The sequence below is a fragment of the Ostrinia furnacalis genome, unplaced genomic scaffold (assembly GCF_004193835.3).
Source record: "Ostrinia furnacalis isolate ACB-3 unplaced genomic scaffold, ASM419383v2 OfSCF0216, whole genome shotgun sequence".
NCBI classification, from domain to species: Eukaryota; Metazoa; Arthropoda; class Insecta; order Lepidoptera; family Crambidae; genus Ostrinia; species Ostrinia furnacalis.
In genome coordinates this window covers 1392502-1406897 of record NW_021130455.1, presented here as the reverse complement: position 1 = coordinate 1406897, position 14396 = coordinate 1392502, and the positions used below count along the sequence as shown (strand labels likewise).

Here is a 14396-nt window from a genome sequence, read left to right as displayed (position 1 = left end):
GACAGACTAATCGTAATCATTAATGTGTAAGCAAAATAAATCATAACAAAACTAGAAATGATTTATTTTTCAACGTTTGTTATGAGTATAAATAATAATAAAGACACGAAGTGCGCGATTGTTTATGATGTGTTTACGATATTTTATATTATAGCCTACTGTGACACTGCAGAAAACGAAGCGAATGGCACGTTCTACGTCAAAAACCATCAAGTTGAGGCTAAAAATAACGAAACCAAGCACAATAATTTGACAAACAAAACGTGCCTACACTGACATAAACAGCATAACAACATTTTCCAACATAAGAAACTTTAAAATGGTTAAGAACGATAGAGAAATTCAAAGCTATAAACAAGTCCCAGTGTGTATTTATTTACTTCATCAACACACATAATAACCTTGATCATGCTCTACTGTCCCCAATGATTTTCAGTCAACCATACCGTAAACCATTAATTGTTTAATGACTTCGAGTTTGAAATTGAATCAACTGTCCCAATGAGGCCCAATTTCTTTGATGTGCTCTTACGGAACCTCTTTATGGTTCCATTGGTCGTATGAGAAAGCGTTGCAGTAAAAGATAAAACTAAATCTAAAAGTACAATCTGAACAAAGCGCAGTAAATTGTTCACCACGGAACAATCCAATAGTGAAGCCCAGAGGAGTAAAGGTCAAACGTCTAGAGGACGTTTGTAAGGGAAGATACTGTGGGATAGCTTACACAGGACAAAGGCACCTCCCACGGACTTACATAAACTACGCCGTTTTATTTCAGGGGAAATAGACTAGCTACACAATAGTTTAAGATCGTTTATAAAACAGGACTAATATTTCCCACAAGCTTATTTAGGAAAGGGTTGCATTAGCTATTTTAAATATCAATTATCAATGGACAGATAGCGAAGCATTTAGATCAAACTCAGAGCAAACATGTAGAGTGACAAGACGACTGCAAGTGAATTATTGCACAGCATTTGTGACATAGATAAATTGCCCTATTTTGTGGACCAAGATAACGCCTCTACAACGTGGTTCACATATAAAGCAAACATTGTTTAAAAATAGCTGTAAACTAAAATATATAGTCAAATGAGACAATCAAAACACCGCATGAATCGATGCACTACCGAAATGGCTTGAAGGACCCTGCCTAAATTTAAATGTTCCTCCAGACCTGTATGGTGGCGAGGCAAACAGATCCTTGCTACTGATATGTTAATTTTATTACAACAACCTAAAAAACATCCCAACCGGTTTCGTTTTCCAAAGGAAGGCGACAAGTGACAAAAGGTTCGGCCTCCACGAGGCCCAAACAGAGCGAAACACCGACAAAAACTCAATACACCAATTCGTTATATTCTAGAAAAAATATAATGCTGTACTAAACCAAATATTTTGTGTCATTAATTTCGTAACGCGTCGAGGGAACTGGTTTGTATCGATGAAAAAATAAAAAGTTCACTTACGATGTTTTCGGCGAGGTGGGTTTCGGGGGAGGTGCACTGACGGGGTGTAATTTTCCGCGTGCAGTTGGGCGTGCCTGAGCGGCTGTGGATGATGTTCCAGTTAGGGAACAGGTGGTATGGTTCACGAGGTTTTTAGTTTGGGCGTGTGCTCGCGGTGTCGCAGGCGTCGCGTCGCGCGTGGTGGCCGGCTGCAAGTGCCGGGCCGGCGCGGCGTCGCGTGTAAACAAGCGGCTGGTGGGGGCTGCCGAAAAGCCTGCCAGCTCCGAACGCACGCCACTCACTTACGTCACTGTGCTCACCGGCCGACACGCGAGTTCCGTCAACTGATCCTCAAACCGAGTGGAACCTCCAACTATTGTAGTTGACACCATTCATCGATGATTCCAAAGCTTAATTTCTCTAAAAACACCCTTAATTTCCAATTAACCGGAAAATTACTTTCCTTTTTAGTTGCTTGTCAGTTTAATTGCGGAAGAAGTGGCGTCGTTGGTTCTTATTGCCATACAAAATCAATGGGGAATCACATTTTAACAGCGCTTATGATTTGTCAATTGTTTCAACTACCCAACTGTCTAATTAGGAACAACAAAAACTGATATTAATGTACCCTACTTCTAAAATAACACACCAAATGTGTGTTCATGTAGAGCCAACCGGGCCCGTTTCCCCGGATTTGACCTAGTTGAAGGGCGTCCCGGGGCATCCGAGTCAGGTTTCAGGCCAATCGATCGATGTACGTGTTTTTGTTTACCAAATAAAACGGATTATTACATAAATATTAAATAACAAAGGGTCTTTGAAACATTTTCATGAAAGTTGCGATTTTTCCTGGGAAAGTCTCTCGTACTGAAAACTGGCATTTTAAACTCGTTGTGCGGTTTTGGTGATAATGAAGTTTTCCTGTACTTACAGCTATAAGCACAATAATTTAAAGATAAATAAAGTATGGACTTCCAATCGTCAGTCAGGACAATAGATTTTTTTTAAAAGGATGTGACTTTTTACCTTGGAGAACATTCTGATGGAGACAAAATAAAGTCTAAATAATCCAATATCCAGGCATGAATAATTTAGTAATTTTTTACATGAATTGGATAGGGATACGAACAAGGGCACTATTTGAACTCTACATTACTGAAAACATAACAAAAGTGTGATATTACGTTGCCGATAATCGCAATTAAACATCTTGTTTAAAGACCGATTTTAATTACAATGTGGAGTTGGACTACATTGTAAAATAATAACTAAAAAGTCTTGTCTAAGGAAAGCATTTTATGTATCAAATATCACCAAAGAAAAGCTTGGCAACGAATAACGAATGAAGAATCACCAATAGCAAAACGATGAAAAAAACCTGAAATAGTAATGAAATTAAAAGCAAATTTTTAGATACCTAATAGATATTCGAACGTACTCGGATGTTTAATGAAAATATAAGAGTATTGCTCTACCATTATCTTAACGTGGTAAGTTTATTATAGCCCTACATCCTGTGGTTAGAAAAACCTTCAATGTATTAATGCTTGGACATAAGATAACGATCATTACCTACCAATCATGTGCACCTCTTTTCGCACTTCTCTTAGCTGTAGCCGTAGCTGTAGGTTTCAAATATAAAATATCATGAAAGTTCTTTAAAATCACCACTCAGTAGGTACATATTTTGCATCCATCAATGTAGAGACAAAGTACGGACGACAGTACTTACGTCAAGTTAAACACTATGGTATCTAAAGTGGTTGTGATTGGTGCGTTTTTACCGCAAAAGTATAAAATCTGATATTCCGACTGAAAACACTGAATAATATTCCTCATCTCGACACAACGTCGCCATCTCGAATACTATGAATTTTAAACGCCCGATGAAAGTCAAGTTATGGTCATGCTATAATTCTGTAAGTAAAATATCGGGTATTGTGACGCACAGTGTAACATGTTAATATTAATGTAGAATATAAAGCAGAATGCGTATGTTACATAAAACACAGTCCTAATCGTTACATGACATGTCAATCATTATCCCTGCTTGTAAATAGGTACATGGTAATGTTATGTAGGTGCCTGAAAATCATTTTTAGTTGGCAATTTTTGATTAATTATTGATTTTCCTGACATCTAATATTACAGTATTGGACAATTCAGGAAAACTAGGCTTCTCACCTCAAAGAAAGAAGAAAAGCCTAAGGAGGACTTTACATCTTATGTTTTGACTCCTCCATTGAAGTCTAATATAAAATTAGAGGTCTTGTGATGATTTATCATTACATTAAATTGTCAGTCAACTATTCTGAAAAAAAGTTCCACGTGTGAGAAGTGGCGGGCACAGCTAGTATGCCAATAAAATTATGCGGGGACCCGTACAAACATACTGTAAATCCCCTCTATTGTTAAATATTAACTTAAATTAATAACCAATGAGTAGGTTAACTGACATGAGTGATGAATTGCGTCCTCGCACCCCTATGATTTTATCAGCGCTATACAATGTTAACTAACACAGATCCGATATCAGAATCCGTCATCACCAGCAGCTCTAAGCATTTACCAGAGCTATAATAGGCTCTAACATCTCACATTATTATACCTTGATTAAATACATAAGAAAATTATTAAATTTTAAGTTTCGCATTTATCATAACTAATTTATCATTCGACAACTTTTATGTAAGCTCCCCAATAAATATAAGTGTCAGTTACGAGACATTTTAACATAATTACGTAACTCGCGAGAATAAGCAGGAAAACAGAATTAATTTATGTCATTAGTAAGCGCATTAAATTTTCCAATAGGAACATTACAAAGTGGAACATATCAATAGCCGGGCCACTTTCACTGGATCGTCTTTCGGCCATGTTTATGATGGTCCAAAAACCGGTATAACTATTTCCAAATTGTCCCAGATAAAGGTGCCTGCTCCGATTGTCGGGAAGTTCACAATTTCGTAAAGCATGTGTATAGATACGGGCGTGGGAGAATTCTGTTTCGATTTTTCAAGCTTGAACTTCCAATAGATACCTGCTAATACATTCGTATGAATCTTTGATTAGGTACGCTGGGACTTTTCCATAGTCAACATCAGACGTCTCTACATTTACGGCAAAAATTTTCCGACTCGTCTGAACCAAGTTCGGTTTATTAGAGTACGTTCACTTAGGGAAAACTTTTTTGGACTTGAATTTATGTTGGACTGAATAACCAATATTTTGGGATCATTTACCAAGTCAAATATCACCCTAAGCCCTAACGATAGGCGTCTTTCCTTAACTTCGCTAACGGTACAAAATGATAATGTTTGATGTTTTATTTATTGATGACCTGAAAAGCGTTGAAAACTTGCGCATATTTATTTATTCCACAAGCGACAGCAAGAGTTGCCGATTGTATTTTCATAAATCTTTTTCAATGCAGTATAAACATTGCAGGGACTATTGAGATGTATTGTTACAAAGTTAAAAACATGACGATAAACAGATACCGAGTGGACAGTTCATATCGAAAAAAATAAGTTAAATCATGTACGAATGACGGCACATCACGCCAAACACTGCATTTTATGTAGCTCTGACAGGAACGATTTTATCTCATGTGCCGACTACTGACTTAGGCAAATAGGCAATGATAAATGATAAAGATAGACTAAGAAGACAAGTTACTTTCCTCTAAAACAACAGACTACTCTTTCTCGAAATTGATAACGCTGTATCTATAGGTCCTAATAGATTTCAGACGGTACCCCAAACGACAAACACTGTGATTGAGACAGATTGACATTATACAAATTGCAAATGACAAATTGATTTCTGTCCTTTCTGAAAAACTGCGTTCGACAGACCAATCGCGCATATTGATGTTGATTGGTAGAAGTGTTTTTAAGACCACTTACGAGGGGCATGATGAAGTAAGCACGAAGTTATGAACGTGTCTTTTGGACTACTGGGCAAATAAAGATTTTCGTATGTATTTGGATGACTGGTAGTGATTAGTTGTGACATTTTTTAACACTTGAGGCGTAAGGATACATCTACAAAACTGAAAAGGGAGAGAAACTTGACATTAACTCGGTGTTTAAGGCATCGAAGTAAAAGATTAAAGACACTTTCATAAGTATCCTAGAAGATGTAAGACTCTATTCCCCAATGGAACACAAAACATGGTTGGTAATTTACTTTTTATTGTAAACCTGGTTCAATCTCATTATCTAATAATTAATTACACGAGCCTATGCATCGGAGAGCAGGATAATCCGCAGTGCGGAATCCGCACTTTGATCCGGTCAATCCATGTACGCCTATGGCAACTTGTTACGTATAGGGTTGTTCTGAGGATCGATGAATCCCGATTCCCGACACATAAACCGAAAGCACAGAATAAGTAATAGTACCAAGGTACCAAAAGTCTTGATCACTACAACACATTGAATCTCACCGAAAATTGATCCTGTCTTAATCTCTTCTTCGTTCCTAGTTTCCTCCAATCTATCCCTGGCCATTAAAGACCGTAGATTTTTGGTCGGCTTAATAGCAGACTGATTGTATTTCAAGAACGTACTCTACCACCACCTTCATGCAAATGCATCTCTAACCAAACACATCTGCACCTGCATAAACTTGGTGTGAATAAAAATGCGAATGTCACACTGTTCACGCTTTCTGCTTGTAAGAAAGTGAAAAAGTGGGCGAGTCGAATGAGGTAATATTAGTGCGATAAACTAGCACCGCTCACCCGGCCGCGCTCACTTTCGTTCGGTAACCGGTATCAACCAGTCCTAGGGTTTGCATCTATCAGAGGCTTAGGTTCTCATCTGAAAATCAATCTACGACCATCTGACATTTAGTTTGTCGATTGAATTTACATACGCTGTTCTTTAATAGACGTTTCATAGGTCGTCAGACTGAGATGACGCCAGTCAACTTGTTATACGTCACGCTTTCAATCAGAATTCAAATCTCATCATCATCATCATCTTCATTTCAGCCATAGGACGTCCACTGCTGAACATAGGTCTCGCCCAATGATCTGGATAATGACCGGTTGGTAGCGGCCTGCATCCAGCGTCTTCCTGCTACCTTTATGAGGTCGTCGGTGGGTGGACGTCCTACGTTGCGCTTTCCTCCCAGTCCTACATTGCCCTGACCTCCACTCCAGAACCTTGCTGCCCCATCGGCCGTCAGTTCTGCGTAATATATTCCCTGCCCATTGCCACTTCAGCTTGCTAAATTGCTAATCCGTCGGGCCATGTCAGCGACTTTAGTTCGTTTAAAATTCAAATCTAAATATTACGAATAGCGAGGTTAACGATGCTTTTACACCCTAACTACGCAACGACCGTAGTGTGGTTTAGACTTACGCTCCCTGTAACGGTCTACGATACTGGGGCTATCATCCCGCTGGTAGAACTTACTGAAAACTTTTCGTATTATTTTTCTTTGTTAAAGATTTTTACTGCAGGGTTATTGACACTGAACTTTTAACTTCTTTTTCTTATCATAATATGGCTGCTAAAAGCGATTTGCATTAACGAGATTAAAAATATAATAGAATTTTAAATAAAATTAACAATGCATTTTAGTTGGAGCCATGTTACATAAAATGAAAGCTATGATTAGTCCAATGCCTGCCTGCCAATCTGAATGCTGCCTCAACACTTACATGTTTGACTCACTTGAATTTACGTCTGAATCCTTTATGGCGCCATAAATCATCCAGGGCGAATTTTTAAAGATTTTTTTTTCAGATTTACAAAAAAGGATTAATACTTTGGGGGTTGAAAAACTACTAAAGATTTTTTTTTAATAAGTCAAAGAGTATAGTTAAATAATCGCACTATGCTCCGGACGATAAATTGGCGGATTTAGCAATAAAAATCTCGCAAATTAAAATTTCATTGCAATTTCAGGCAATTTTTTCCTTTGATTAAAATGAATATTTGTTTAGAGTGGAATCTTGCACTTTAAAGATGAAAATAAAATAGATAAGATCAAAATAATAAAACAAATAAAAAATAGGATAGGTAGCCGTTCATTCTTATGTACCTACATACAAAAAGTATAGAATTGCTTTTGAGAAGACTTGAAAGTTTCAAATCAACTTAATATGTTTCATCACAATGTTTATAGGAATTTTATAGTTTAATAAAGATGAAAGGGTTTTAATGAAATAAAGGATTATGAACCTCAAACAAAAAAGTCTGCATGGCCGGATGTCAATGTGGCTAACATCATAACAGATGATAAATTTCTCAATGCTTTTTTAAAAAAATGTGTACTTGGGGCTATTTAATATTTTTATTTATTACCATTATAATGTTAAATTACACATCTTATTTGAAGAGACCTAAAAATAGTTTTATTACTAAAATAATATCCCTACAGAGTTAATTTTTTCTAAATAAAAATAGTTCTGTGTGAGTGTGTTAATACCTAGCTATGTTCATTTTTTACATTATGAAATTAAAGGTAACTTAATTTAAGAACTTATGACAATATTACTATTTACTGATAAATCTCTAATAAAAATCAATACAATAGTAAAAACTTTCGTTAGGTTTCCAATACCTTTTCATTGTTTGTCATTTTATTTTAATTATTAAATGCAGCATGGTGTAACAAACAACTAGGTTTAATGAATACTGAAAGAATGTAAGACGTAAATATCTGCTGTCATTCTGCAGCAACAAGAAATTTTTCTTTGTTAGAGTTGTGAATTTGTTTTGAGTAGCATTAAGCAAAACTATAATCCATGATTTATGGGATGTGTTTAGAAACATTTATAAGTATTAAGAACCAATAAAATCTTACCTGGATATTCGGGAACTCCAGAGAATACACTTTAATGATGATATTATTATTTACTTTTACTTTTTGCTATCGAACTGTGATAACTTAACTGCGCGATCTCCGCGCAGAAGTAAAATAACAACCGACTAATATCGTCGAAATGGCAATAAGAGCACCGCCAATAAGCAAATTGTTATTCACAATATCGATTAAATATGCAATTTGCTCTAAATTACTAGCCAATACATTACTCAGCACCGAATTATGAATCAATTCATTACCGCAACAAGAAGTCATCACAATAAAAAATATTCATAAATATAACTTAATTAACACTCTAAATTAACTAAATAATGAATTATTAAAATATTTCACCTAAAAATTGACCTACAAAATTCGGCATGTAAACACCTGACAATGACATAACATTATTTTAATTAGTTGTCAAACTTGCGAGCCGAAGATAACTATGATTATACAGCACAGCATGTAACAAGTTTTAAGGCATTATGGTTAACATCAGAGAGCAGAAATGTTAACATTCACTTCGTTGTATAGATGTATTATTATAACATTATTTTAATGTAACCCTTATTTTAACAGAAGACAGATAAAAAGCCTTGTTATGCCATTCAAATTGCTCCAAATTATTTGAGGGCCTACATGTCCGAATCTCTTACACAGTGGCGCTATCTGGATACCGATGAAGTGGTAAGACAACTGCGCATTTAAACTCACTAGGGTGGCGCCACTGTAGAGTAAGGTCGTTACACTCACCAGTGAAGGCGCTGCTCTTATTCTTATTAGGTCCCAGTAGAGCACTACAAAAGGGTAGTTTGACGATAGCATATAAAACAATCTCATTCATCTCATTATTATAGCCCAAATGCGGGGACTCCCCGAAACAATGAAAAAGTTTGTCAGAATAGTAGTGCGAGAATGTCTGATAAAGCACTTTACAATAGGGTCTTAGATTTATTATTCTTGGTCTTATAATTGGGTAGTTGACGACAGCATTTAAGACATCTCATTGTTATAGTCGATAACTTAGCCGACATGCAGGGACTCCCCGAAACAATGAAAAAGTCAGTCAACATAATAGAGTGCGCGAATGTCTGTTAACGACAATCTACCAATGGAAATTAAGGTTTTTTAGTCTACGTAGGCACATTCATCAACCAGTGACATGAACGCCCTCGCTGTGAGGGCACCGTCACATTACACCGTTACATATCCTTATTATTATTCTGTGGTTATACAAAATCTAAGGTGTATTGTTATTTATCATTACCAATACCATTCTAGTACTTTACTTTCAGGAAAAAATAAAAGAACTCCATATATTCTTGTCAGAAAACATTTATTTAGCATAATATATCAAGCTACACTTCATACATTATTTATTTCAGCGAGTACTACCTACCAACTACCTAAGTAGGTAAGTATAGACACTGAAATTAAATCATAACTAGGTACATTACAAATACAATTTATAAATGCGTTGCCTTATTTGAACCGAAATCTTAATCAATAAGATGGTGTCCATACACTTTGTTTTTGTAACCTTAATAAAAAAAATATCTTGAAAAATCAAATTGAAATTACAAACTATGTAATTTGGTCAATTATATTAATATTTCACTGGGTCCAAACCCACTCAAATGGTCTTAGTTAGACCTTAAAGCTTGACACTGCAAGATGTCCATAAATACTATCCATTTATGTGATCATTTACTATTTTCACTTACTTACACACTAAACACCCTTCAACCATAATAAAATCAGGTAAATTAGATTGATCTATAAGAAATAGAAGTCATACAGTCAATACAAAGGCAATGCTTTGTGAAAAGGTTGATAATTTGGTGTTATAATCTTAGCTGTGGAACAATCTTTATAGGGGAACTGTGCATGGGTTTCTTAGGACTAAGTTTGCTGGGTGATCTCATAACCACATCAACAGCCTTTCTGAGAATCTGGTGCTCACTCTTTTTGTACTCTTCTGTGATTTGGGAGAGGTCAAGATCTGCATCCAACATCAGCACCTAAAAAATAAGAGGCTCATTATTATAATGGCATGTGTGGGTTTAAGGTACATTAACACTGCAGTACACGCGCCCCTTTTTTTACACGAATACACGCGCGGCCTACTCTGGTAAGCCAATTTAAAATCACTGTAAATCAGTTTGTAATCAATTTATGAATATAATTATTATGTAAATGATAAAAGTGTTTATTATAGTTATTTTATAAACAAAGTTTCTTTATTATAACTATTTGGGATCAAACATTATAAACATTTAAAAGTTGTAAATTTTTTGGACCAAAAGTGCACTCTGAGACCAATGTTAACAAAAAAAAATTGACTGAAAAAATATGATTAGTTTTTTATCTGTCATAGTATTAACGACTTTCTACTGCCTGGTACACGGTGTAAATTCATTTGTTGTAAGTCTTTCATATTTTTTTTGTCGAGGGATTTCGGGATTTTGAGTAGACCCGTAGTTTTGACGTCAATTTTAGAAAAGTGCGCAGTCTCTAGCGACCCAAGCTTTACTGGCTTACTGACAAATTTAGTAAACGAGGCTTTCCTGGAATGCCAGCTCTCTGGCGCAAGTTTTCAAAAAGTTATAGCGTAAAATGTTACCCTGGTCTACTATAGTAGTCCGCGCGTGTACTCTAGTGTTAAGTTAACTTTTATTAATTAATATGAAACTCTGTTAACATTTACATTTCAACAAAACTTTTTCCAAATTGAATGAAAATTGAATATTATAGTAGTAATTTTTGCTTATTGCAAACTGTATCTACATTACTCATAACAACATTCCACAAGATAAGTTCTTTTATCTGGGTTAAATAGTTTGTGCTAAATAGGTCTGTCCAGATTATAACTGTGATGTGAAACATTTACGTACGTCATACTTGTAATAATAAACAATGAATGGTTTAGTTAATACTTACAGGAGCTGGACATTCCCCAAGAGTCCTGTTTATCAGCCAGTCTTCGTGCAATCTGTGCAAGTCTTCAATGTAGGACAACGGAACACACTGCTCTTCGGAACGAGCTCGCTTCTTTATTCTCTCATGCACAATAGATGGTGTGGTTTTTAGGTATACTGAAATGCATAAAATTGGTGTTAAAAAATAAAATTGAAACTACAGGACACTTATTTACAGTATTAAAATACTTGAATCAGATAGTTATTTGTGGAAAATCAATATCAAACATACTCAAGCTCTGTATGTAGTGTTTGTGATAAAGGATTGCACCTTAACAGATAAAGAACAAGTTTGTGCATCACATGCCCTTTTCCATCTTTTTGTCACCAATTTAGAATTATTGCATTTATTTATTATATTAATTACATGTCAAAACAGGTTCCTTTGTTATCAATAATACTCATACATTGATAAAGATAGGTCGGTCTACTTAATTTAATGATATCAAGTGAGCCAAAAATGTGCACAATATTGATTGCACATTTTGGCATTAAGTTATGTTGATAATGCTACAATACCTATGAGATCAGCTTCAATAGGTATCTGGTGTTGAATGAACCGGAACCACTCGTCGAGCACAGCAAACTCGGCCGGGTGCAGGGTGCCACTCCGCATCATGTTCTCCACGAAGCAGTATCGAGCGCTGAACAAAGAGCGCTCCATCAGCTTCACGGGCGTCGGCGTGGGCCGCCGGTGCATGTCCAGCATCGTCAGAGACACGTACGACTGGAAGGTCATCGCCCATTTAGCTGGGTCCTTGTACATCAGATCCTGAAAACATAGGAAAAATACCACTATTAACCCTGAAACTACAGCAAAGTTGATTAATTATACGGTCATACACTTACAAGTAGATTCCATCCTTTGAGATTGCGCCATTCTTCCACTGGCTCAGTCAGCAGTGTGATGTCTTCAAACTGTCTAAAATGTTCGAGAAACGTTGTTTTTCCACTTCCTATATTGCCCTCGACGAAAACAGTGAAAGGTTTCGCGTTCATTGCACTCATTTTGCTAAATGATCTCTGGGCTGAAACGATTTCACTGGTTTTAGATACGATAAAAACACTTCACTTTGGTTGCCACTATAGCACTGAATGCTACTAATTTCTCGAGTCAGTTACAACAGGGGAATTCCTGCCCAATTGAAGCAAAGCCAAAGCTGCTGATGCTAAGTTTGTTTTGTGCCACTGGAAAGGTGGATAAATCCCCAGCCAGTGTGCTTACGTGCACCCAATGACAATGATGACAATACCTAGTAATTTCCCGCCTAAACTGCCCCCAAAATTGGTTTATCGAAATTACAAGGCGCGAAAGCTTTCTGTCAATATGACAGATATAGAATAGTAAATACAAATACCTCTAAAACATACTGTAATTAAACGACTCTTGAACATTACGTTTTTGTTGTTATTAATATTTTAGTTTTTTCTTACATATCAGGAAATGTTAAATAACCTTTAAAACTAACGAAAATTCCTGTAAAAACAAATAAATTACACACGCATGTAACCACAAACAAAACCAAATCCTGTCAATGTCATGTCCTGTCACTTGTCAAAACAGATTAAAAAAACAACCATAGACTAAAATTCGTTCAAAAACATTAGGCGCAGATACACTATGCGTAAAATATATCGAGACTGTAGTCTCGTAGTCTCGATCGCCCATACTTTGGTGTGCGTCGTCTTATTGTTAAGTAAACTTTGTTGTAATGATCAAGAGTGCAAATTACAATGGCAGCCGCTAATTTTCTTCTTTTTTCTTTCCTCGCGAGGTTTCACAATGCACGTGTGGTTATTAGAGATGGGTAGTGGGTAAAAACCCATTTCACCCGATTGGGTTAAAACTGGGTGATTTGGTCATTACCACCCATTCTGGTGGGTGAAAACAAAAATAGCGTTTTTTTAAAGTGAGAAGTGGTATTTGTTGCTAAGGGGGCGTTCTAGTGTTACGTAATGCAATCTGGGGGGAGAGGAGGTCTTGAAAAACGTTACAATGCGTTACAGTGGCGGAAGGGCGGTTCGATTTCAAGTTTTTAAGCAGAAGTACTTTGTAGTTGGTGTTGTTATTTGTAACTTTATACCGTAATGTCATCAAAGAGAGAGTTTGGCATTCAGGATTACGGGCTAATTTGATATTTTCATAAATTAACGAAAAATATTATTAAAGATAACCTGGTTTAAATAAATTAAATGAAACCATCAATCGAGCTAGTAGGATTTATTTTATTATTCATCAATAATCAAATTCAGAACATGAATATTCAACTGCAATGTCTGCTCATGAACGCTTCAAACTCGGTACTTCTTTCCCAATTCCATAAAATTCAAAACTTAGAAAGTGACAAAAAACTTTAAAATAGGTAGTTGAAACAGACTACAGCTAATTTTCATAGTGGACTGTACCATACGATAAACATGTCAGTCAATTTGACAACCTTTGTCGGAAACATTATTCAATGAAAATATTGTCCGAACCCTTAGTATTTCTCTTCGACAAATACATTAACACATCGTGAACCACTTTTCTTTCACGACTATAAAAATATTTTAGCAATTTAATTCACGAAATCAATTGCACACATTTAAAATAAAGTTTGTTTACACTTTGACAACAATAGACTGACATGCATGGTGACATGTCAATGAAGTTTTCAGTTACTGTTGCCATTAAAAGAAATTAGTACCATTAGTTTTCCGCAACATGGCGAGGGTTTTTATGTTCCTGGTCAGGCTATATATTGTATAGTTGCATGAACTTGCATGAGTGGCAGTAAACCAGTGAACACACGTTTCGAACTTCGATTATACATCATCGACGATTCCGTCGAAACACCGAAACGAGTAAGTAGTATAAGCCGGCCTTAACGATACATGAATACCGATATCTCATCCCACAGACGCGGTAAACTTGAATTCACCAATAGCATGACTCCACGAATCCATTGACAATTTTGACTGCCGAAAAGATTGACGCAGGGTACGGAAACTTCCATACTACGATCAAACTTGCTTCCAAACAGCGACTTCAGTCGATAAATTCCAATACTTTTTTTTTTTCTTTATGGCTCTCGCGGATTGCGTTTAGCCCATGAAGCTACAGATAAAAATGGAGGGCAAAGTTGGGAACAAAACTTGAGTCAAA

General features: G+C 36.2%; 2 protein-coding genes across 3 annotated transcripts in view; both read right to left on the bottom strand.

Annotated features, from left to right (window-relative positions):
* LOC114356610 (solute carrier organic anion transporter family member 5A1) overlaps nt 1–8597 on the bottom strand; it is a 51031-nt gene extending 42434 nt beyond the window's left edge. Inside the window, exon 1 of the mRNA XM_028309866.1 lies at nt 8271–8597. The gene's annotated coding sequence lies outside the window, so the exon portion shown is untranslated. The remainder of the gene's footprint in view (nt 1–8270) is intronic.
* Nucleotides 8598–9818: 1221 nt separating this feature from the next.
* LOC114357187 (deoxynucleoside kinase) lies at nt 9819–12775 on the bottom strand. Of its 2 annotated transcripts, none has more exons than XM_028310696.1 (5): nt 12610–12775; nt 12101–12279; nt 11771–12023; nt 11214–11368; nt 9819–10294 (listed from the first exon to the last, which is right to left on the bottom strand). In XM_028310696.1, the coding sequence occupies exons 1-5, from the start codon at nt 12644–12646 to the stop codon at nt 10118–10120; spliced, it is 801 nt and encodes a 266-aa protein (XP_028166497.1). In that variant the 5' UTR covers nt 12647–12775; the 3' UTR covers nt 9819–10117. The 2 variants fall into 2 exon arrangements, with proteins under 2 accessions (XP_028166497.1, XP_028166504.1); XM_028310703.1 differs by having other exon boundaries at nt 12623–12638.
* Nucleotides 12776–14396: the final 1621 nt, after the last annotated feature.